The sequence below is a fragment of the Pseudoliparis swirei genome, chromosome 6 (assembly GCF_029220125.1).
Source record: "Pseudoliparis swirei isolate HS2019 ecotype Mariana Trench chromosome 6, NWPU_hadal_v1, whole genome shotgun sequence".
Lineage (NCBI taxonomy): Eukaryota > Metazoa > Chordata > Actinopteri > Perciformes > Liparidae > Pseudoliparis > Pseudoliparis swirei.
In genome coordinates, this window is record NC_079393.1 from 8,594,836 (window position 1) to 8,618,519 (window position 23,684).

At 44.5% G+C, this 23,684-nt stretch overlaps 2 protein-coding genes across 4 annotated transcripts in view; one reads left to right on the forward strand and one right to left on the reverse strand.

Moving 5' to 3' along the window:
- Positions 1–2,855: 2,855 nt before the first annotated feature.
- Positions 2,856–23,684, reverse strand: part of LOC130195459 (uncharacterized) — a 37,074-nt gene continuing 16,245 nt past the window's right edge. Inside the window, exons 1-5 of one of the 2 annotated variants that reach the window (XR_008832066.1) lie at positions 5,205–5,348; positions 4,964–5,054; positions 4,234–4,533; positions 3,391–4,158; positions 2,856–3,295 (exon numbers count right to left, since the gene is read on the reverse strand). Coding sequence is in view for 1 of the 2 variants with exons in the window: in XM_056416992.1 (XP_056272967.1) it covers positions 3,809–4,158; positions 4,234–4,281; positions 4,468–4,533; positions 4,964–5,054 (555 nt within the window). In the remaining variant the exon portion in view is untranslated. Of the gene's footprint in view, positions 3,296–3,390; positions 4,159–4,233; positions 4,534–4,963; positions 5,055–5,204; positions 5,349–23,684 lie in introns of those variants that run through there. The other variant, XM_056416992.1, reaches the window with a different exon arrangement.
- LOC130195453 (A disintegrin and metalloproteinase with thrombospondin motifs 20) overlaps positions 15,032–23,684 on the forward strand; it is a 76,886-nt gene continuing 68,233 nt past the window's right edge. Inside the window, exons 1-3 of one of the 2 annotated variants that reach the window (XM_056416985.1) lie at positions 15,032–15,214; positions 15,390–15,754; positions 19,313–19,481. In XM_056416985.1, the coding sequence (XP_056272960.1) occupies positions 15,124–15,214; positions 15,390–15,754; positions 19,313–19,481 (625 nt within the window). In that variant the 5' untranslated portion in view covers positions 15,032–15,123. The remainder of the gene's footprint in view (positions 15,215–15,389; positions 15,755–19,312; positions 19,482–23,684) is intronic. The other variant, XM_056416984.1, reaches the window with a different exon arrangement.

Sequence of the window (23,684 nt, forward strand, 5' to 3'; positions counted from 1 at the left end):
GTGAGTGATGGATCATCGTCAAATGTATTCCTTTTTTTAAAACGTGCAATCCCCAATTCCAGGTTTAGATGAAGTGATCTGGAAAGGGACAGAAGGTTATTTTTTTACCAAGCTGTGGAACCACTCTTGTACAATTTTATAAGTTTCATATTCACATCTGTTTTGTTTTTTTGCCAAATCATATCCGTTATCAAGTCACGGGACCACTTGATACCACTGCAACTCCACATGACTGCGTAGAGAATGGAAGTCTTCATCGTGGTTGTGTTTAACCAAGATTAGATTTGTGAATACCGGATCTTTTTGAAGTTGCGTATTAGATAGTCCGATTTGACTTTGACTTTCACTGCACCAAATAGAAATCACAAACTACTACGTACTGCACTGGGATTGCACGCACAAACACACACACACACACACACGCAGATAACGTGATTAAATAAGCCACGGAGACTGGTTGTCTACATATGTCTCAAGATAAGGTGGAAGTGGACAGCTGACTGCCGTTTCCTGCTGGCAGCAGGTAGGCTCGGTCTCGACGAGAGTAAACAAAAAGCCAAATGGACCTCGACAGCCTTTGAACCTCTGATTCGATAATCAGTAGAAAAAATAAACGTAGAAACCCGATTACCTTTCTTGTGAACAGCCTAGTCTAATAGTGGAACAACCCAACGAGACTTTCAGTTTCCTCGTCTCGAGGTCGATGGGTTTTGTGTTTTGGGCTCGAGCTCTGCAGCTAAAGACATTTTGAAGGTTTTGTTCCGTAACATAAAATGCGTCAGTAAATATCAACGCACCGACTAATCCGCCTTCACGCGCTCACGCCACCGTGACGTCGTTCGTTCACAGCCCGAAGTTAACTTTTTACTTCTGCTGATTGCAGTCACGCTTCAGAAAGAAGCGCCACAATAGCCCTCATTGGTCCGGCCTCCTTCGGGATGCCTCCTGCCATGGCCCTGCTGATGCCCCCCCCACCCCTCCTCTCTACCTCCTTCTGTTTCATGGATTGTGGAGGTCTGGATCGTAATCCATGCCTACTACTAATTATTCATACATTCTGTCGTATTCATTGTAACGTTGTTCATTCTGTACATCCTGGAGAGGGATCCTCCTCTGTTGCTCTCCTGAAGGTTTCTTCACTTTTCCCCCCGTGAAAAGTTGTTTTCTGTTTTTTTGGGAGTTTTTCCTGATCTGATGTGAGGTCAAAGGTCAGGGATGTCGTATGTGTACAGATTGTAAAGCCCTCTAAGTGAAATTTGGGATATTGGGCTGTAAAAAATAAACTGAATTGAATTAGATGGGTACAATAGCTCCTGTTCTATTTCCCCCGACCATTTTTTTCATCCATGCACCACATTTACTTTTAGAGTGCTGGACATGCTAAACTTTTTTATATAAATCTTGAATATAATGCATGTTTCAAAAATGTTTTTGGTGGAAACATGCAGTAGTGTATTTATCTTATATTTCTAATGTGAGTGATTTCCACTGGGTTTGGGGCGTGATTTTGTTTGTGCGTATACTCGTGTCAGTGAGTTTAAAAAAAAGTATGCTATCCTGTGCTCAGTTTAACGCGTGCGTGTAAGTTTAAGTTTGAATTATGCACTACGGTCCCGCACACAGTCATGTGCACATTGATGACATTAAAACGCTCTGAACACACACATGACGGACACTCAGAGACACCAAATAACTCTTTTCAGTAACTGCATCTGTTGTGTGTCTCTCTGGCTCACTCGCCGACACACACACACACACACAAACTGTACTCACTCGGCAGCAGTGGGACCGGGACAAAGAGACCACCAGTGTGCAGTGTGAAATCTCAAACTTCCTTATCGAGGAAGGTTCTGACAACACTAATTTTAGATGTCCTAGTATCTCTGAGTTATCTGTGGCTGAACGTTCCCCGGGTCTCCTGAGAGCTGCCATCTTCCAGTCTGGGAGCACCAGGACTTCATCAAGGGACACCTTGGCACGCTGAAACCGTCCTGTGAAAGAGTGAGTTCCAGAATGAGCACAGTGTGATGTTGTGTGTGTGTGTGTTAACGTTTATCGGACAGTGTGGCATCCAACACTCGGCAGGAAAAATGTCTATTTTATTTTCAAAGTGTTGAACTGTTGCTTTAATTAAGGCTCTGAGTTAAAGACACAGGATGTGGTTCCAAGATACATTTTTCTGGTCATTAGCAGCAATAACAAAAATATACTTTGCGTGCGTGTGTGTGTGTGTGTGTGTGTGTGTGCTACACCTTTGTGCTACAAGGTCCTAATCCTGCTGTAAGGGAATGAAATGAGGCGAAAAGCTTTTCATGAGAGCGTCGACTAGCAGCGAGCTCAGTGAGTGTGTAAAAGGATGAGCCTGCTTTACAAAGACTGACAGTTAAAGCCGACAAATGATCTGCCATGCCCCATTTTCACTTGGTGGCCTCAAGTAATCACGATGATGATACGTATAGTAGCTTTTGAAAAGCTACATGTCATCGTTCCTTTTCTTATGCCAGTAATCTTAGTCATCGGAGGGAGTGGCACTTCATTCATCGATAGATTATTTAGTTTAAGACGATAAAAGCCTGGTTAATTAATTGACGCATAAACAATAAAAGCAGTGGTTTGAGGGGATTTGAACTTGGCTGTCGTGACCGTGCACCTGTTTTGTGTCTGAAACATTGTTTGCACATTGTTGGTGCGACGCGAGAGGAAGTTATTCACTGTGACACAATGTCACACTTCTAAACGCTTCTTAGAAATGCCTTCTCTTTTATTAATACAACACAGTAAAATATCTTGAATATGAATTACACATACAGACTTGACTGCCCATGCAGTATCTAAAAAATGATGGACTCTTATGTAGTTCAAAGATTTATTGAAAAAGAATATACAGTATGAAACAATACATAACTCAAAGACTTAAGCAATTGGGTCTCAACAAGCAGTAGGACCCGCTTTGGGCTGTGGCGTGTCAAGACTTCCTTTACTTGGGTGGCCCAGCAGAAGGCCTGATTTATGCCGGCTAAGCATGAAGTATGTGCACGCACACAAAAGCAAATCAATAGCATTTATTCACCATTTCTGTCTCCACTACTTGCTTATTACTGACATTACAGTATTTTACGGTTTCTAAAATTCCTGTGGTTGAATATAAAAGATGGCCAATCAGATTTCTTGGGTGGCACGTGCCACCCTAGGACCTCGCATAGCCCTAGCATGCGGTGTAATAACACTATATTCCGCTTGATCCAAGGAAGCGTACGTCTTCTCTTCACACGGTTCCGCCTGTTGAGTCTTAACCCTGAAAGTGGAGAATATAAAATGTAAAAATGTAATCCATTTGATTTCTGGACGTTAGTATTCGGGTGTGCGTTCAAGGTAATTTCACATTCTCACCGTCTGTAAGTGCAGCTGATCAGGGTGGCGAGGAGGGCCAGATTCACACTTAAAGACACGCCAGCTATTATCCAAGGAAGGGCTGCATCCGAATCGGGATTCATAGCGTCAGACCCATCGAAAGAAATTCATAGTTTGAACTTTTATTAAAAAACAATGTTACCAACAGCAGGTCAACAGCAAGTAAACATTTAGTGTCATCAATGAAATCTCTAAATCCTCTGGCTACCATTCTAGTATCAAACAACACAGTAGTTAATGTAGATAGTTTAAAACACTTTTACATGAGTGTCTACCACTCCTTGCCCTTTGCTGCATCATGCTTATTTTGGTATTTAAAAAAAGCAGCAATAACTTAAATTTGCCTTGCAACAAATAAGACATTCTGATATGAATCTTTAAAGTGTGAACTGTCTTGTTATGGATTTTCTTTAGAGGTAAAGTCTTGCATGGTGGCAACAGAAACAGAGAGGAAGCGGATATGAAAAAAAAATACTCCGTTGTCAGTGTAGTTCCGGAGCAGGATCACAGTACGGTTCTGGCCCAGTTCGTTAATGCTGACGCATTCGACGTCGTTGTGGTCGGCAGCGAGCATCGTGATGGTGCTGTGGACGGTGTGGCTGCGGCTCCAGCTGGTGACTGAGTAGTTTGTGAGAGAGGCACAATGCCAGTTGACCAGTGGGAGAGGATTCCCCCGACTGATGCACACGCAGACCACCAGCTTCCCTTTCACCATGCACTGGGCACCATTTTGGATCTGAGGCGGAACTGAAAGAAAGAAAGAAACGCACTTCAGAAATTACTTTTATGACCAGTATGGAGACGAGTTGGGGTTGGACTTACATCTCACGGTCAAGGTGAAAGTGTTCTTGACAACCATGCCATCATAATCTGCCACGCATGTGATGTTGGTGTTGTGGTCCTCGGCGATAGGAATGAGTTTTAATTTATTAACAGCTTTTGGACCAAAAATAAAATGCATCGACTTATTGCCATGTAGCAACATAGATTGTCCATCAGCTTTAGTCCACTCCCAGTGGAGCTGTGGGTTTCCACTGCACAATGTTTCAGCCGTACATGTCAGTCTGCCGGTTTGTCCCTCCGTCATGTCAGAAGCCCACACGTCTGGTCTGTTGGTTGGTTCTGAAAAATAAATATAAATGCTAACATTGTCTCCGGTTGCGAGCTACTTTCCTGTCAATGAACTGAGCTTTTTATAATGTGGTGTTTTTTTTCTTCAGAAATAGCTCAAAATGTTTGTAAGATAAATGTATTTGCTTTCTTCCTAAGTGTGAGATGAGCATATCGATACCGTTCTCATGTCGCGCATTAAATAATAAAATGTTGAACTATTCCTTTAAGTTACTTAAAACAGCAGAACTATTCCTTTAAGTTACTTAAAGGAATAGTTCTGCTGTTTTATTTAAAATGTTTAGGTTGACAGAATCCCCTTGAATGTGTGAACCAAAAGGAGTTGTCAATCAATTTGAATGCAAAATTACAACAATTCCCCAAATGGTTTAATGTGGAATGTATTCATATTTAATATATTTGAAGTAAAAATTCATCATACCTTTGCCACACGGAAACTTGGTGCTCCCAGCCTGAAAAAAGAGGCAGAGAATCACCGTGAAGATCAAAGCCATCCTTGTGTTCTGGAGGAACTGGGAAGCAAATGTTGATTAAATATTACATTTCATTCTCAAAATATATTTTCCACTCATTGTATTTTAGCACAGTGCTGTTATATATTTTTAAACATACATATCAACTATTAAGGAAACTTAGTGTTTGTCTATAATTCATGAACTCACCCTGCAGTCCGCACTGTGATCACTGTCGTACTCGAGATACGATAATATTTTCTTGTTAGCAGTCGGAAGTCAACTTTCCGAATTCTCAACTCAACAACCATCTGAAGCTGTTGCATCTCTTCACAGTTCACATGGACTTCTGCTATTTGTTTTTAGTGGTGCACTCTGTGCTCGTCACAGGAAACACCGCCTCCATTTATTTCGCTGCTTCCTGTGCCGTCTCTCACACAAACACACTATAGGATGGCAGAATGGGACATGGTCACAACAGGAGAGATCCTCCTTTAGTTTCTTTCCGTTCTACAGTACACGTTAAAATGTTGATCAGCCAACAAATACTGCTGCCTTTTTCAGTTCAGTAAAGATTGAGATCAACCATTGTGGAACATCCTCATTTCTGAGGCTCATGGGGCTGAGAGGAAGGAGAGTATTTGTATACACTGTCCGTGAGCTACATGATACAATGATGAGCAGTACTCTGTTTTTTAACGTAACAATCATACCGAAAAAAGGTTACGAGACCCCGAGGGAACTGACTTTTAAAATGAGAATCATCTTTTTTTAATCCAGTGTAATGGAGGACTTTAACTTAATGTGTGTCCTGAGAACCAGAGAGCTAGTTTATGTGTAACGCAACGCTCCAAGTGTAGGAATGGAGCATCGAGATCAAGTAACCCAGAAAGCAATCGCAGATTTTTCTCACTCGACCTCGTCCAGTGTCTGGGCGTCCGTGCAGGAAGTGAGCCCTCCCGCCACACTCTGATTGGGTGGCGTTATCTGTTTCCACCCCATGTGACCTCACTGTTATTTTTGGTTGCTGGTCTGGTCACAAAATAGTGCAACAGTTGTCCCAGCCTGTGGCCTCTGGGGATTCAAAGTAATCCTGTAAATGCTCCTCTTCCTTTCAAACAGGTGGATATCAATTATGAAATGACATAATGTGTCTGAGCACTTGTAAATGAATGCAGAGCTCGGTTATGTGCACAAAAAGGACAAGTGCTGGTTTGAAAACCGATCCTCACCAGAGTCGATGCCAAACCTCATGAGAGTAGTGGGGGAACAGGAACTGTAAGTGTGTGTGTGTGTGTGTGTGTGTCGTGTATATAAACAGAATAGATGTCATCTCGAGGGCGGGAAGCCTTCAAGTTCGAAGCCAGTGGTGTAAAGTAATCTCTGCGATGTATAAACGTCACCTGACCCATGCCAACGGATTGAAAAGAGAGGGCGGTGAGGTGAAAGAAGGAACTTATGAGGGATAAAGAGAAGACCAAGACAAGAAGAAGCTATCATTTGGGAAACCAGTCACTGTATTTCAGAATCGGCTTTATTGGCCATGAATGTTTACACGTTGCTCTCCTCGTACAGTTAATATCCAAATAAACAAGATAAATGTAATAAAAGAAATTGAAGACAACAGCGTAGTAACATTAACATTTAACACGTACGTACAATGGACTCTGTATTTCCTAAATCTAAGATTTAGAAGAAACTATTTGAATGTTTTTGAAGTACAAGGAGAAACGCTTTACTCTCTAGAAAAAGATGATCCACTTACCAGCTCTAAAGTCACTCGTTAACATGCTGTTTCTCATTGGTTTTAATCCAGACACAAACAGTCATTTACAAACATGATTGTTTGATTTAAGGCAGTTATGTGCTTTAACTTTTTATTTGCCACCAACAGCTGGACAAAGTCTCCTGTTCATCGAGATCGGGACACAGTCGCTCTCTAAACTACACATTGTCCTTTCTCCATCTACAGTATCATTGAGTACAGATGAAACAAACAGGTTATGATGTATTCATTAGTATCAGAGCTTCCACTTGCTTCCAGTTATTATGATAAGCATGGCTAATCACTTTCTGGCTTTTGCTCTATTCTTCAGACACAAATATAATCTTTACAAGATAACTCTAGGAAAGACAGTGACTCATTTGTTTCATGTATCCCAGGCAGCCCGTGGACTTCTATTAATTTCTATAATTCTTGAAAACCAACACAGGAGTCTATTATTTTCTCTTGACTAGTGTAGTCCATCGCAATATAAAGTCTGCATTGGGTGTAGTCGAATTTAAACTATTATGGTAAAACTGAAAATGCACACAATACATATGAACTAAAGAAATGCAAAACTACATGTCTCATTTCATTACCGTTTGTTACTCAAAACTATCTCTTGACAATAAATCCTCCACATTGTCACGACACATCTGTATTCAGCATGTATAGAAATAAAAAAACAATTGTATGATTTTTATCGAGTAAAGCACAACACTGGCCAGAAATATTTTGTTTGAAAAGAGAGCTCATAGCAACAAGGTTCTACTTCCCCGATGACCTCACATCCATGGCTCCATCTCCAGAATCGTATGTGTACACTAAACTATAAGTGGAAGATCCAAGGACCCCCCCCCCCCCCCCCTTACTGGACTGTCATCAAATCACATGAGTCACTGCCCACTTGGAGTGCACAGCTGTTAATATCCCAAATACTAGGCAGCTGTCTCTGGTATGGCCTGTGCCGATTATCACGGGCCGGATTAGTCCACTATGTGACACGTAGGGGAAAAGGCAGAGTGAAAGGGGTCAGCGTTTTGCCTCCTGGCCATACTTTGAGTCAAACCTGATGAATGCAGGTAATTGTGTTGCGGGAAGTTCTGGCATTTAGATGTTAGCTGGACACATCAAACTGAAAAGTGGATTCATAAATATATATATTTATAGGGGTCTATATGTCTGCTCCCATACAAATGCAGTAGTAATTCCCTGTTGTAAACACTTGCTGGTGAGAAAAATGTCAGAAGAAATTCAGCACCCAGTATTTCTCTGGTGGGGATAGATGCTCGATTTCCTGTAGACAACTGCAGAAACCTAATCACTCGGAGAGGAGCCGTGAGACGTTGAGTCGTGAGTGGGTACGTCCCGTCGGTGAAGCGCTCGCATAGCTCCTGTATTTATGAGTGTGGTGTCTTAATACAGTTTGTGACACCTCGAGTCAATTTAAAACATGATGTCACTTCGCTTGCTGTTAGTCATCTCTCCATTTTAGAGTAATTGATGCAATCGTTTTGAATTTGGTCTTCATGACGCATGATCTTTTTTCACACATTTCCCCCGGAACCCAAACATACTCACTTTTGGACTAAGCCCCACTTTTCTCTTTGTAAACCTATAATGTCAAATATTTGTGCTGTTTTTACAGTAACATTTCTGTATTCTCAACCGTTTCTTGAGTATGCTGTGTACAATACATTCTTGTCGATTTTCATTCTCAGAAAATATAGTAATACTGACTATCTTCAAATACATACTGTCTATATATATATATATATTCTTTTTTTTAAAAACTTTTTTTTGGATGATAAATGCAAAACCCATGAGGGGCCCAGCTGAGAATTCACAGTTACAGATGATGGATTTTGTAACAATGCATAGATATTTCAAATCAGGCAATTGCTTCCAAACTTCAACGTATTTATTGGCAGATACCGTTTACATATGGTGCAAATATGATCTGGAATAACACAGAGAACAGAGAGCAAAATGGAGGTTGGTTCTGGTTGTAAGACACTATTTTCAAATGGTAGAAACACATCACTGACATAAACAGTACTTTACAATCGGGGACAAAAAATGTGGAGTACCAATGGGAACACACTGATAATGAATGAATCACTAGGAACAAACTTCTCCAAGACAATGTATTAACACACCACCATGTAATCTGTTCCTAGACGTTAGAACATTGAATATGAGTCGTGCCTGATTAACTCTGATGCAGCAGAGTGGAGCATGGAGCGGGTCGGCGGAGACCCAAACTTTCTAGACAGAAAAATAACTGGTCAGCATGGCAGAGCGTAAGACCCAAATTAATTTCCCAAATGTTGGTGACTGAAAAAGCTGAATGATCCTGAATATTGGACTTCTGTTTGTCAGGTGGCCAGAAACAGGACCCCAACCGGATTGGTAATGTTGCTACGCAGCTCTACTGGGTGTGTAAAAGCGAGCCATAACGACTGCAAAAGGCCTTAAAAATACAAACCTATGATGTTCAGTTCATGGACATCTGCCCTCAAGAGACAATAACAAAGATGAATACATACGTCATTAAGATTGACAGTTACAGTATCTGTGATCTAATTGTTGGGTTCCTTCACGATGTATATTTTCTTCAATCCTCAGGAACTATTTGTGAACTCAGCGATGCTTTGATTATCATTTAGTTCTCAGTTTGTTCCTCGCTTGGTCCATAAGTAGTTCCGCAAGTACTTCTTTGTCCCATACGTGGTAACGTCTAACTGATCATTTTCTCTTCACTCAGCAGGCTTTTGCTCGTGATGTAACAACCTCAGCATTACGGTAATAAACCCTAAACCCTCCCATGAAAAGATACATGATCTGCATGTGCGACGGCAGCAAGACCACATCATATATTTACATGACTCCATTCACCACATAAAATATATAGCCTCATTGTTTTGTTCCTTTCGGGCGAACGGTAATCTTTCTTGTTTTCTGTCAACCTTTCTTGTTGTTTTGCCATAATATGACGATTCGCGGTGAGACGCTGAGAGAGCGCTGCTTTGACATTGTTTTACAGCCGTCTGCAGGCCTAAAACAGACAATGCCTCACTCAATGGGAGCAGGAAAGAGGTTCACAGACCACTGTGTTTAAAGGGCACTCGGAATTCAGCGGCTTATGAAGCCTCGTTGCGGCGACGGGGGGTGGAAGCCTCTTTAGAGGGGGGGGGGGGGGCTGGGGGCCTTAATCTGCAGTGCAAGCCAACACAAGTCTCAGGTGGCCGAGCTCCTTGATCACTGCACCATGAGAACCACCTGAACGGTCCTACAGGGGGGAGGGTGGGAGCAGAGATAGGATAGAAAGAGGGGGGGGGGAGGCATGTTATGGTAACTCCTTCAGTGACACAGTAACCTGCTTTATACACCCCAGTGATAAAAAAAATTAAAAAAAGTATCCTGAGAAGATTAAAGTCATCGCACCATGCAGATTATAAAGCAACAGGAGGAGTTTAACCCTTGTGTTGCCTTAGGGTCATTTTGACCCGAATCAATATTACACCCTCCCCCCGCCTTTGGGTCATTTTGACCCGATTCAATGTTTAACCCTCCTGTTACCTTTATATTTACTAACATAAATATAACCTTTCTTTTCAATTTCGTTGCTTCTGTACCTGTACTCTATGCAATGACAATAAAACCCATATCATATCATATCATATATCATATCATATCATATCATATTTTACCCTTTGGGTTCAATTTGACGCCAGCAATTACAACCTCCAGAAAATTATTAGAATTAATATTGTTTTCCAAGTTTAAGTGTGAGGCACTTTATGTTTGTTTGTTGACTACCGAAAGAACACCGACATTAAACATTGAATGGGGTCAAATTAATCCTAAGGCGGGGGGAGGGTGTAATATTGATTCGGGTCAAAATGACCCTAAAGCAACACAAGGGTTAATCCACGTATTTATCTCGTTGCAACACAACGCCTGCTGCTGCCTACGGCGTGTGTGTGTGTGTGTGACGTTCGAGGCTATTTCCCTGAGCTCTGCGGCCCGTCAAACACGACGACAACAAGGCGCTGTGACGGAGTGCCGTTTGCATCGGTCCCCCTCCCGTGAGCAGACTGGTTCTCCTGTCGCACATGCACACAACGCGGCAGAGGCAGCCGCGGTGCAGAGGAGCGTCCGCTGAAGGCCCCGGTGTGGATCAGGAGGAATAGATCGCTGTTATGACTGCGGAGCTCAAACCCAGTGAACCATGGGAGGGAGAGTGGCTCTGGAGCTGTTTGTTCTCTCAGGCCTGTGCTTTGCTCAAGTTTTTGGGTAAAGTAGAAGAGGGGAGGGGGGTTGGAGCCTAGATTATAAACCACCTGACATGTCAGTGGACAAGCTTCCACTGCTGCCTCCAGTTAGAGTGTACAGTACAGGCCGAGGGGTGCTTTGTACGGGGATTCTCGGAGAGCTCTAAACATATCTGGCTTCTGCTGTTGAATTTCCTAATTTGGATGTGGTTGCAATGTGATATTAGTTAGTGTGATGACATTACGTTTTGTTTCAGCTGTGTTCGTAGGGGTCAAACACCTTTTTTAATCCTTTGTCGAGTTAAGTTCCTGATGTATCTCCCTTAATCAAACATAGCAGAGTAGGTTCATTGATGGCAATAATGGAGTACAAGCACTGTATTTTAGTTATGGTGCAGTGTGAAACAGAAATAAATGATGAAGTGCAGAAACATTGGGGGAAATAAAATATGTTTTTAAGCTGCTGTCTTGTACAAACTGCATACAAGCCAAAAAAGCAAGAACACTGCCAAAGAAATTAGCCATGTTGTGCACAGTGAAAATAAAGTATTAAGGGAGGATAAGGCTTGAAATGTCATAAAATGGGTTGTGGTCAGCATCATAACCGACAAACGTCATAAAATACAATGTCTCATACTTGATGCATGATTGCTATTGATGCATCGTGGTTTCCCACAATTGATTGCTCCCTTAAGGTCACAAACCCTCGGCCGCATCTGGGTTTTTTTCCCTCCAAGTACAGCGCTCTGCTTTAGCCATTTATCAGTCAAAACACTAAGTGCACCCAGGTATAAAGACATGATGGAGCAGGATAAGAAGTGCTAGTATCATCGCCATAATGCCTCTTAATATTGTCGGTACGGGACTGTGGGAAAGAGCAATAATAACTCGTGCTCCTTTCACCAAACCTCAACCTCCCCTTTCTTCTGACCTCATCGGCTCAGCTGTGACCACGGGCCAAGCGAGAAGAGACCCAGTCCAGAAGATATCATTGCAGATTGGAGGCATCTGAGGTAATTACTTTGTTATTACGACCATGTCATTTATTGTGAAGTAAATGGCATCAAAAATGTGCACAATTAGAGGCTACTGTGGCCATAACTTCCTGTTGGACCTGTACGCGATGAAAGCATCATTGGCTTTATATCTTTTGATTTTTGATATATATTTTTACCCGAAAGGATTCCACAATGTGAAACGGCCTGAAGCAGAAACTGACTCATGCGCAGGGACCCGACTGTACATCTGGCAGAAATTGGGGATGTTTTATCCATTAACTTTGGCATCTGTGGAGAATTAATGAGTATGCGGGTAGCTGCACTAACCCTAAATCGGCTATGGCGAGAGTGGTCACATGGCTAACTTTTAAATGTCCCTACGGTGATAAAAGCCAGTTGGTGGCTGGCTGGGTGAAATTAATTAAAAGTGATCGCTCGAGGCCTTGGCACCTGTGTGCCATGCAGTGCACCATCCAATAGCCTCCCTGCAGTGGCTGTTACAGGCTGAGAAAGCTGCACATCTGGGGCTCATCATTATGTTCACCCCCAAAAAGGTTCTAGATAAGCTTTTCACAGTTATTTGCTTCCAATATTTTGAAAAACATATATTTGACAACATTAAAAAAAAATTTGTTTTATTATATACGGTCAATATCGCTGCCTTTTTCTTTCAACTGGTTTTACATTTGTCAAATCCAATGTTCTTTCTTTCAATCATTTTATTTTACGTTTGTACAAGTTACACCAGACAATCAAAACCGAATAAATAAAAAATTGCAAAACAACCAACTATAAATTCAATGTTCTCACGTTGCTCTTGATGATGAACCAACAGTGACAACGGTTAAGTGGAATGAATCGCCTCCCTGGAGGCCCGGAGGCCGAGTGGAAAACACATCGGGGAGGCATCAGATGAGTTACAGTGGGGAGATGAGTTACTTCATCTCAGGAGCTCTGAGCTTCAGATGCAGCTTCAACGCTGAGCTTTTCAGTCGACTCCATTCTTTTATAAAAAGTCGTAGACTGGAGGAAAGTGGAACATGTGAATCTTGTCGTTTTAGAAGCAAGTTTGAACTGTTTCCAGATGTCTGTGAGTGTGATCTCACTTGTTAAGGGTTTATTATAGCAGATGTTGACACATTTAGATAGAGACCTGGTTGGATCGCGATGAGGAAGCTTCTGAGCTGCATTTATCTCTCTATAGCAATAAACCCATAAAATGGTCCAATGTTAAAAGAAACAAAGCATCAATTAGTTTGAGGGTTTCTCTTATATATGTTAGCTGCAACTTCAGCGGGGACAAATAAAATATTCAGCAAAAACACAATGAGATTGATGTGGCAACCACCGACCACACTGTGGCTATAGCTGAAATGTGTCCATGAACGCACTAAGTTCAGAGAGAGAGAGAGGGGGAAATGGAGAGAAAAAGAAAAAAGAGCAAGAAAGAGAGACTTTTAAAAAGTAATAGCCATGACTTGGGCACTAGATGTGTTGTGTCAAAGAAAGAGCTCACAGGAACCAAAAGTGTTTCCGGTGAGCCCACCGCGTCTAATTACCCACAATGCTGTGACATTAGTCTTCAAAGGATGCGGAAAAACTAGACTCCTTTCACACGTCCATCAACTTTGCGGAAGACTTTACGTGCCCAAATGATTAACGAGAAGCTGACCACATCGCGGCCAAGGGAGTGGAGCTTCATCCAATAGGTGACAGTGAAGAATGGCTCATAACTAATTATTGTTGTGTTTCGCCTCATTTCCCACGAGTTAAAACAACATACTAGGTAGTAGACAAATCAATATATTAATGTACAACGCAGTTAAAACTCAAAATATAAAACTCAATTGGTGAAATTAACTATGGTCAGTATGCAGTACACTATCACAGACTTGCACTGGGGATATTGCTGCAGCAAAATATGCATATTTTACAATAACACGTATATTGGTGTAGCCTGTATTGAGACTATTATACCACTAGAGATATGCAAGAGGATGTTAAGCAGATCCCAGCTTATTAGGTTAACTTTCATTTGTTTATAACGCTCTTTACATTACATGTCTGCACCTCATAATACAGTGACCACTAAAACACAGCGCTTCATCTGAAGGGTGTTTTTATTTCATTTATTTCTATCCTGCCAATGGAAAAAAAAGGATCATCAGCTTGAGTAAACACTTCTCTGCCAGTTTCAACACGAGCTGATGATGGTAAAAGTGCCAGTCCGGAAAAAAAAGAAAGTACTGATGTTATTATATGCGGTCTATTATATATAGGACGACTCATACCAGATATGTATACAAAATCATCTCGGCCAATATATCGTTCTGGTGATAGTCTTTTGGATTATATATTTTGTGTAACACTATAAACTCACAATTTACTCAGACACCTCAAACAACTTTCACTAAATATGGCAACGTTATTCATTTTCACATATTATGATATAACATAAATGCATAGTATTTTATATCATCAATAATCACGATCGGGTACAAACCTCAAACCCAGAATTCAAGACGATCTCTCAGTCCATTTTTCATTTCCAGGCTTTTTTTCCTTCCTGACCCTGGAGCACTCGCGCCTGCCCCATGTGTGGTGGTCGAGGCGCCGCTCGCCATTGGCTGGGCGGCTCGTGGGGGCGTGGCCTCGCGGGTGGAGAGCGCTCAGGGCGCACACGGGGTGTTCAAGGGATGGCTAAGGGAAAGCGTAGCCTACTTGACACTGATCCCTCCTTGCAGTATAGGCTGCATTTTTCTTCTTCTTCTTCTTCTCCCATCAGGCAGCGAGTTTGTTTAGTGGGGGGTGGGGGAGGGGAGGAGAGGATGAATGTGTCGTAAATAGTTCTCGCGTTTTCCAGAAAGGGGCCGTGTGGATATGCGTTAGGTGTAGCGATGCGATGAGGCCAGTGCACTTTGCAAGACTCGCGCTGCAGAGAGCCTCCGCGGAGCCCGCGACCTGTTGCTGACAAGCCGGGGGTGGGGGTGGGAAGGCAGAGGGGAGAAGGGGGCAGCCGCTCGGGAGAGACAGAGGGGACTACTTGCCTTGGGAGACGACAGCCGGGCTTCCTTCGCGGAGGAAAAATCATGCAGTTTGCAATCTGGCTGGTTGGACTAATGTGTCATCTGTCAGCGCTGGTCCGGGACACTTTGCAACACCGATTGCATCCGAAACAAGGTAGTGTGTGTGTGTGTGTGTCTTTTTGTAATATGTTGCAGTTCCAGCATGTACAATGTGTGGGTTTTGAGAGGGATGCACGGCGCGGACGTGGGTGCTGTCAGCGTGCGTTTAGCCTGGACGCCTATAGCTGCTTTTCTCCCTTTAAAAAAAAAACACGTTGTTGTTGTTGCAGAAAGCTTCATCAAGCAGCTGTCATCGTACGAAATCATCACGCCGCTGCGCGTCAACGACTTCGGAGAGTCGTTCCCCCACAAGTTGCACTACAGGAGGAGGCGGCGCAGCCTGAGCGGGGACCTGTCGGGTCTGCGGGTCCACTACCGGATCGACGCGTTCGGGGACCGCTTCCACCTCAACCTGACCGCGGAGTCCGGCTTCATCGCCCCCTCGTACACCGTGACACACTTGGGAGCGGAGCAGCGCAGCGACGCCGCGGACTCCCACTTCCACGAGCCGGGCGACATGCGCCACTGCTTCTTCCGCGGCCAAGTGGACACCAGGAGCCAGTACCCGGCCGTCTTCAGCCTGTGCACCGGCCTCGTGAGTATGAAGCGTGGAGCTTTTAATTTCTTATTCATTTAGACGCTTTAATCGAGCGATGCTGACAGGTCTTCCACCCACATGCATGTCCCCCATAAACCACAAGGAAAAAAAGTGCAGTGTGTGCGCGTGTGTGTGTGTGAGTGCGCGCGTGTGTGTGTGTGTGTGTGTGTGTGTGTGCGCAACAAGAGCAAGTGTGACTGGACAAATGTCACCGGGGAGGAGAGAGCGCACGCAGCTATCTGTATCTTTAACGTCTGTGGGGAGATGATGTCTGTTTGGGCATCAGGGTTGTTGTAATTGTTTTGGTGGATTTGGTGGTGGTTAGAGAATGAGTTTGGTGTGACAGCAACCATCTGCGCTACTGAAGTGCCCTTGAGCATGACACTACTTTGACCGGCCCTGCTGTGTGTGACCTGCACTGAGATATAGGGCAGTGGAATTGAAGAGCGTGAGTGTCACTGTCATGGCTGTGCTTTGACTCTATCAACCACTTCTTCGCCGGCTATACAAGAAACCCCTAAATCCTCACATACAAAACAAAAAATCAGCAGACGAATGGTCAGTTAATTGATGAGGTGATCGACTGGAATGCCAAAATAATTTATGAGTCTCAAACGCCGAACATATGCTGGTTACGGCTTCCCAAATGTGCCGACTTCTTTAAATCACTGTAAGGTGAATACCTTTTGTATCGGAGACTGCTGGTCTGACAACACACGCTATGTGAAGATGTCACCTGAGTTTTCTGGGAACTTGTGATAGAAGTTTTATTTGTCATAGTTGTGTTTCACTCTTCAGAAGTAATTGATTTACGGGGGGGGGAATCCAATCAGTTGACATTATAAATCAGTCTAAAGCAGCTGTTTGCTTGTTGATTGCCCTTTCATCATATCTTTCAGATCTTATGGGGCTGTAATTGGGTAGTAATGAGTTTATGGTCCCCATTATACCATTTGAAGAGCCTAAAGTCATTGAGTTTGCAGACTCCTGTGTGAGAGAATCCGAGAAGTGTTGAAGGGGATGACTTCATGGGTCACATAAGGTTACTGGTCCAGGGGGCAGGGGGTTGACCTCGGTTGCGCCAGCCGGATCCTGCGTGGTTGGGGGTGTTTGGCTGGACTCGGCAATGCTGACGGCAGGATCATCCCCTTGGAGTCTCCCTCCCCTATCACTGACATCATCCTTATTTTAGATAGGTGCCCTCTGTACTGTACCAGGATAGCCTGTTGATCTAGTACATGCACAATGCATAACGTGATTGTACTACTGTTAAGACTTGGCATAATAAAACAAAACATGTGTTGTGCTCCATGCCATTGGGGGTTAACTGGCATTCAGTGTCGCTTTGGAGATCAGAGACCACCACCAAACCACCCCAAAGTTTTTTTTCATGTTTATATAACAATTTAAGGCATGACGTATGCTGGAATGATCAGGGTAATAAGCCTTTAATTGCCCCTCTGCACCAACTTTGATGTATGACTCGCTTATCCAAACATGTTTGCATCCTTTTTCAAGAAATCTTTGTTGCTTATCCGCATCATCACTCATTGAGAATGACAGGACAATGGAGACAGCACCAGAGGCTATAGGGTCATAAATGTGTCCGTATCTGATCACTGGTGCTCGATGGCCATGCACATTTTGTTAGGTTGAGGTCATTAAGGAATAATTAAGCCCTAAAACAAAGGGGGTCATTCTAGTAAAAAAAAAAAGCAGGTTCCCCTTTTGTCTAGAGTTGCTCAAAGCTGTCCCGAGGGGGGGGGGATCGGGTAGGGAGGCGGGGTTGAGGGGCTTTTTGGCCTTTTCAAAGTGAGCTGTGATGGCCAGAAGAAAAAAGAAAAGGGGAGCAATGCTGCGAAGAGGAGACAACTGCCAATGGAGGTTGCGAGGAGCTCGGGGTCCGCTCGCACCGTGGGAAATGTCCCCGAAGGAGCCTAATGGAAGTGTGCGGTGAGTCAGCCTTGTCCCGAGAAATAAGGCCGTCTTCATTCCGGCACCAAGTGATGCACCTCTGTGTAAAGATCAGGCTCATGACACCATTATGTCCAGTCGGCGATTGACTGCCACTGTTACCCAGCGCCCCCTCCCCCCACACACTGTGTTTGAAAGCGCTTTTTTTTGGTGGGGATTTGACTGAAACAGATGTGTGCCGACATCATTTCTTCCAATGCCACGGTGGCGACCCCGCTTCAAATAGGAGTCCCTCAGTTGTAAGGTCCAGTTCAGCACTCGCTACTGAACAGCAGCCATTGTGTCCGTCCAAACTTTTTGCCAGATTTGCTGCTGAGCTAATGCTGGGAAACCCTGAAACTTTGCCCCCTCCATTGACTCAACAGAACATTTGTCTGTTCAGCCTTCAAATTAACACCACATGAGAACTTCAGAGGGGCTCGACTATAATCGTCTAATTAAAGTGAACTCGCCGTGGATGGGGGTTTACAGGAGACAGGTAAACATGGCAGAATCACTCATTGCATACTAACGCATGTTAGTTTTTAAGCTGCAAAAACATCACAAAACACACACGCCCTGACCGGGTTCTGTCAATCCTCGGTGTGATTAATGCATGAAGCGGTTTGACTCATCCACGCTGGCCTGTCAGAACTGAATGATTGGTCGTATTCCAGGAAAGTCGGAGGCACATCGGAAACATGGAGGCTCTGAGCGCGGTGTTTCCTATCCGATGTCTTGTTTTCACAAGCTTATTATTACACTGCACCGCTGCACACGCGTCGCACTCCAGGCCTGTGGCGCTTTTGAGGAAGTTCGGCGGCATACGTGCACGCCAGCTAATCCTTCACCCTTTGAAAGGTGGCGTGGAAAGGCACACATACAGTTTGTACATGTTTCCCATATCCGATTTTTGTTTTCCATTGTCAGCCGTCCATCACTCGCGGCGGAAGGTTATGGAATAATGCTGCCGTAAAGATAACATTCCAGTGTCCAATGTCCTGTTTAAGTGTGCGCATGAAATTACCAGGCAAACACCATTGTGCCTCATGGCTGAGTGAGCGAAGAAGCTTTGTGAGGGGCTGAGCTGCCAAATCAATATTAGCATTCCTCTGTCAGCAGCTCTGTCCACGTATGATGTCACTCGTCCCAGTGTCAGGTCGGTCGGGAGGGGAGATGCATTTTCACAGTCGGAGCAAGCCCTCCGAATATCCCGTGCATTAGGGGTCAAATTATTGACTGGATCATGACGACTTGCTTATGAATTGATGTATAAAGGGCTTAAAATATCTCACGAGTGGTTGTTCTCATGGTTACAATTGCAACAATGAGCGATAGTGATTGTGATATTCTCTGACCTTTGGGAGTTATTTCCATGTGTCTGTCAAAAAAAAAAAAAAAAATTGCATGGAAGAAATGTGCACACTGGTACCCAAAGGCAACACAGAAGGACTGCAATTATACTGCAACCTCTTTGAATGAAACTATGCCTTCATCTGTAAGTGAAACCCACACACATACACACATACGGTGCTGTGAGCGCCGACTTCATACCAGAGCCATCAATGACGTCCCCTTTTTCTTTTCTTTTTCCTGCTCTAGATTGGAACATTTACGACGCAACACGGTGAATACTTCTTGGAGCCGCTTTTAAACGCCGCGGGGGAGGAATATGACGAAGAGCACAACAAACCTCATCTCGTCTACCGGCACGAGAGGAAGAGGAACGTCTCGCATACCGACAACCACACAGAGCCCTGTGCTGCCTCAGGTAACAGACTACAGACGACGGCATGAACGTGACCTGCCTGTAACCACCGTCTGTCTGACTTTCACCCACAAACACTGACTGTACCTCCCGATGACCTGCATTCACTCTCTGAGCCAGAGCAAGAAACAATGAATCCTCAAATCAAGATCTTTAGCTTGCGGGATTACCCAAAAAGTTGTTTTAGCGGAGAGGTTTCTTTTCCGGCATTGGGAGGCTGCTTGAAAGTTCCCCCAATTTCATTAGAATGTTTACGTTTGAGGCCTTTGGGTGGTGGAGAGGCCCTGAAGAGAAAGCGGGCCGGAGTCCACCGCGATGGAAGTCGCCTTTGCAGGGAGCTCCATGGGCGGCCTTTGTGCCGTGATGCAATAAATCTTGTATGTGCAGCCCACTTGATTTGCTTGTTGTCTGAAACCAGCCATTGTCGCCCGGTGGCGGCTATTGTGTGTGGCGGCGGTTTAAAGAACTTGGAGTGACCTGATGGGCGAGGTCAATACCTCCTTAATATGCTTTGCCCTTTCACTCTCTGTCTGTGTGTGGTAAACGGAGACGGAGAAATCTGGAGGGTCTCTCAGCCCCCCCACTCTGAGGCACTTTTAAGTATATACTCCCCCCTTCAGAACCGAGAGTGGAGGCGTGGTGAATGACCCTGACTGGATCTCCCAAGAACCTCCATATTCATCATTGAGTCTCAGCCAGCTTTGATATCCACTTCATCGTGAATGAGAAACATCCCGACTATGAGCCGGAGAGGGTGTTCAGCTCGACATAGCAGGGAGGAAGTTGCGTACATGCACGAGACACCTGTAGGTCGAGATCAAAGGGCTGCAGGTAAACAATAAGCAGCAGGATTCAAAGATCCAGTCGGGCCCGGGTAGGACTGTGAGGTGTCCCCGGCTGCGGCTCCTCCGCTTTATCAGATAGGCCGCTCTCCAGATGCGGTGATAAATGTGCTCTTTGAAGGCCGTACGAAGCCAAGACTAACAGGCCCGTCCTGTCTTTTTATGGGAAGGAGCGCAGTGCACGTTGCTACTAGCCGGTTGGATGTAAACACTGGCTTGGCACGTGTTGTTCAGCGAGCAAAACATTTGTAGTGGGTGCTCCTGGTCTTTGATTTTGGGAATTTGCCTCTTGGCTTTGGACTTTTAAATATGCTTGTGTTAAAAGGTGTTTGAGATAACATGCAGCATACATTTAGCTATGCTCTCTTCTCTGAAGGTCTTCCTTTTCTCTTGTGTCCAATACACGCCACATGTGTACGGTTCTTCTGTTCTTTATGTTCTGACCCGTGTCCCAATATGGGGCTCCGTCCGGACCACAGCCCGATTGCGGAGAGTGAAAGAAGTGTAGAGAAAGTAGAATCCTTGTTGGCAGGGGAAGAGATCCCAAAGCTATTTTATGAAGATACAATAGTAGATTATGAGTGTAACCAATAAAATGTACTGTTTTTACAGGTGGATATAAACCAGGTATACAGAGTTGCCAGCTGGTACTGGAGCTACTACAAGATGTTTCTCACAATACAACATGTTTAAAATAGCTTTCCTTTCATAATAATGCAATACATTTAAACATCACCATACAAAAGGACCCCAGAGACGAATCCACAGCTCTCGGACGAACAATACAAGCCTCTGAAAGGTTGATTCCTGGCGGGGCTGCATTTGACTTCAACTGATGAACCGATAACTCGGTTAACAAAGAAGATGCGTTTGTCTACAACAGTTTTATATTTCAGTTCAGTGCATTTCTGTCCTCAGTAGAACCATCCAAAGCAATTTAATTTATAGTAATTTAAGAAACAAAAAAACTCAGATTTATCTCATCATGTCGATGATAGACTGCAGAACTTGTGGAGGGAGAGGGGGGGGGGGGGTGGATTCCTTTCCCAGTATCTCCTCTTTTTGAGGAGCTATAAAAGCACTCTTTGTCAGGGTCAGTCATCTTATGGCCCTCTCTCTCTCTCTCTTTCTCTTTCTCTCCACTTTATGTTCCCGTGAAGAGAACTCTCGCCTTAAATCAAAATTGGTTGTGCTAAGGGGTTTGGCAGGTTTGGTACTTTGAAGAGGTCTGAAGCTTTATGGGCCTTGTCGCTCTGAAGCATGCTAACTATCACGGTCAATCCGAACACATGGGAGTGCTGAATGGCCAACAAAGCCTTCTAATCTGCTCGCCAGACAGCGTTTTGCCTATTTAGTGCCCGTGATTGATTATTATTCTTCAGCTGCTGCCTTTGCAGAAGAAAACATCATTTTGAACATGGCGAAGATGAAACGAGCTGCGGTTTTTTTTTATCAAGCAGCCCTCCAGGGAACAGAATGTATATCACCACCGAGATACCTTTTGTGAGATAAGCTTTTCCCCCAGGAATGATGTGTTCTATTTCTGCTTTAATGCACTGCAGACAGAGCCAGAACAATAACGGGGACTTCTGTACGTATTGAGGCCGTACGACTTTTCCAGAGTTTGTACAGCTCGTGTTGAAAGGAGAGGAAGGCGTTGTTTCAACATGAATACAACAAAACAAGGAACTTTTGTTTTGTTAACTCTGCGCTTGTCATCTCTGACATGTACGCATACATATGCCGTCACCACAGAAACTGAAGTGCAATGATAAGAGCTTTTAAAGTGTTACATTGAAGGAAAATGAGCTTTTGTTTTTGCAGCCGTCATGACGATTCCTTTTCTCCTGATGCTTTTCCCCACCGCGCGTGTTCATTCAGTCGTATGAGCAGTTAAATGGATGTGAGTTTAACTTATAGTAAAAAAAAAAAAAAAAAGAAGCGAAACGTGAGAGTAAATCAAAGACTCTGAGCATTTGATTTCATCTCACTGACGGACATTTGGAGCAACTGTGTCAGCCTCCTGCCTGTGGACAGCCAACCTGGGTGGCTTCCCTGCTGTTTAGAATATCTCCAGTGCAGATAGCTGTTGAGTGGGTGATTAATGTTTTAACGTCACAGAGGGCCTTGTTGTGCCTGGTTCTGGCTTTTAAAAGCACCCGGGGGAAGTAGCTTACTGGGCTCGAATCACAACACAGCTCCGACCTTTAATGACACATTCTACGGGGTATCTGTCTTCGGGCTGGCATGTGAATCCCTGCGTCGTCCTTCGATATAGATAGCCACGGGGGATGAGGGTGGCTACAGATAGGGGCAGATTCTTCCCGCTCCGTCTCTTCCCCTTTGCTCTCTAAAAAAAATCCATGTGAAGACAAGCAAGAGACGGAGGTATCTCTTCCTCGCAGTCGCTGGCTGTGTGTCTGCAGTCGTGGGGTGTCATATTTTGTCTGAATTGGAGATAGTGAATGGCACACAGACGGGCTTGACAGCGAACGTTGCCGGCCGTAAACCCAAACACCGGTGCTCCAGCGCTCCAGTTCTCCGGCGCCGGCTCTCTCGCGCTTCACCCGATTTCCTGACGGCTGACTGAGGGCAGCTGGGACGTGATTGGCTTTGATGCGGCGATACTTGGCACACATGGCCTCTGTGCCCCGTCCGACCCTCGACACAATGATTGTGTAGGATTCCCCCCTCGGTGCCCGCTGTGTATACATGGTAGTTCAAATGCTAGCATCGGGTTTTTTGGTCAATGGGCTCATTTACATGGAAAATGCCCTCCCGCCCCCGACCCGGGGTTTGAACCAGCCGACTTGAATCGCTGCCCGCGCTCCCTTTGCGCTTTCATGTATGTGAATGGAAGCACTTGTTGGCCTCACTTCCCTCTTTGTTTGGAGTCACTGACTGGACGAGTGGATGTGACCTTGAGTTCTCCCCCTCGTAGAGGTGCGTGGTGACTGGACTTCCCGACTTGTTTGCTGGGCCTCACTCGCAACTATGTACTCGTTAAGCTCTTTGTTTTCCTCTCGGCTCCGGCTCTCGACAGGGGTCAGGGAAGGTGGCCGGTCAAGGGAGTGATGGACGGGTGTTGATCATTCGGACAACCTCTCTCACCTTTAGGGTCTTGGCTTTAGATGGTGCTAAGCTTCTGAAATGTCAGATGGCTCCAAAAGGCTTAGGCTTGCTTTGTGCCCCCTATGCCCCCTGGATAGACTGGACGTCCCCCCATTCCAGGAAGTACCGATTGTTGCCATGCACAAACAAAAAGGGTTGTTTTGGGCCTTTTGTGTGCATCTATAGATGTGGTTTGCATGTGTGTCAGGAGTGCATTTCATCTCCCTGGCCTGTCAGTGGACCAAGGCTCCCG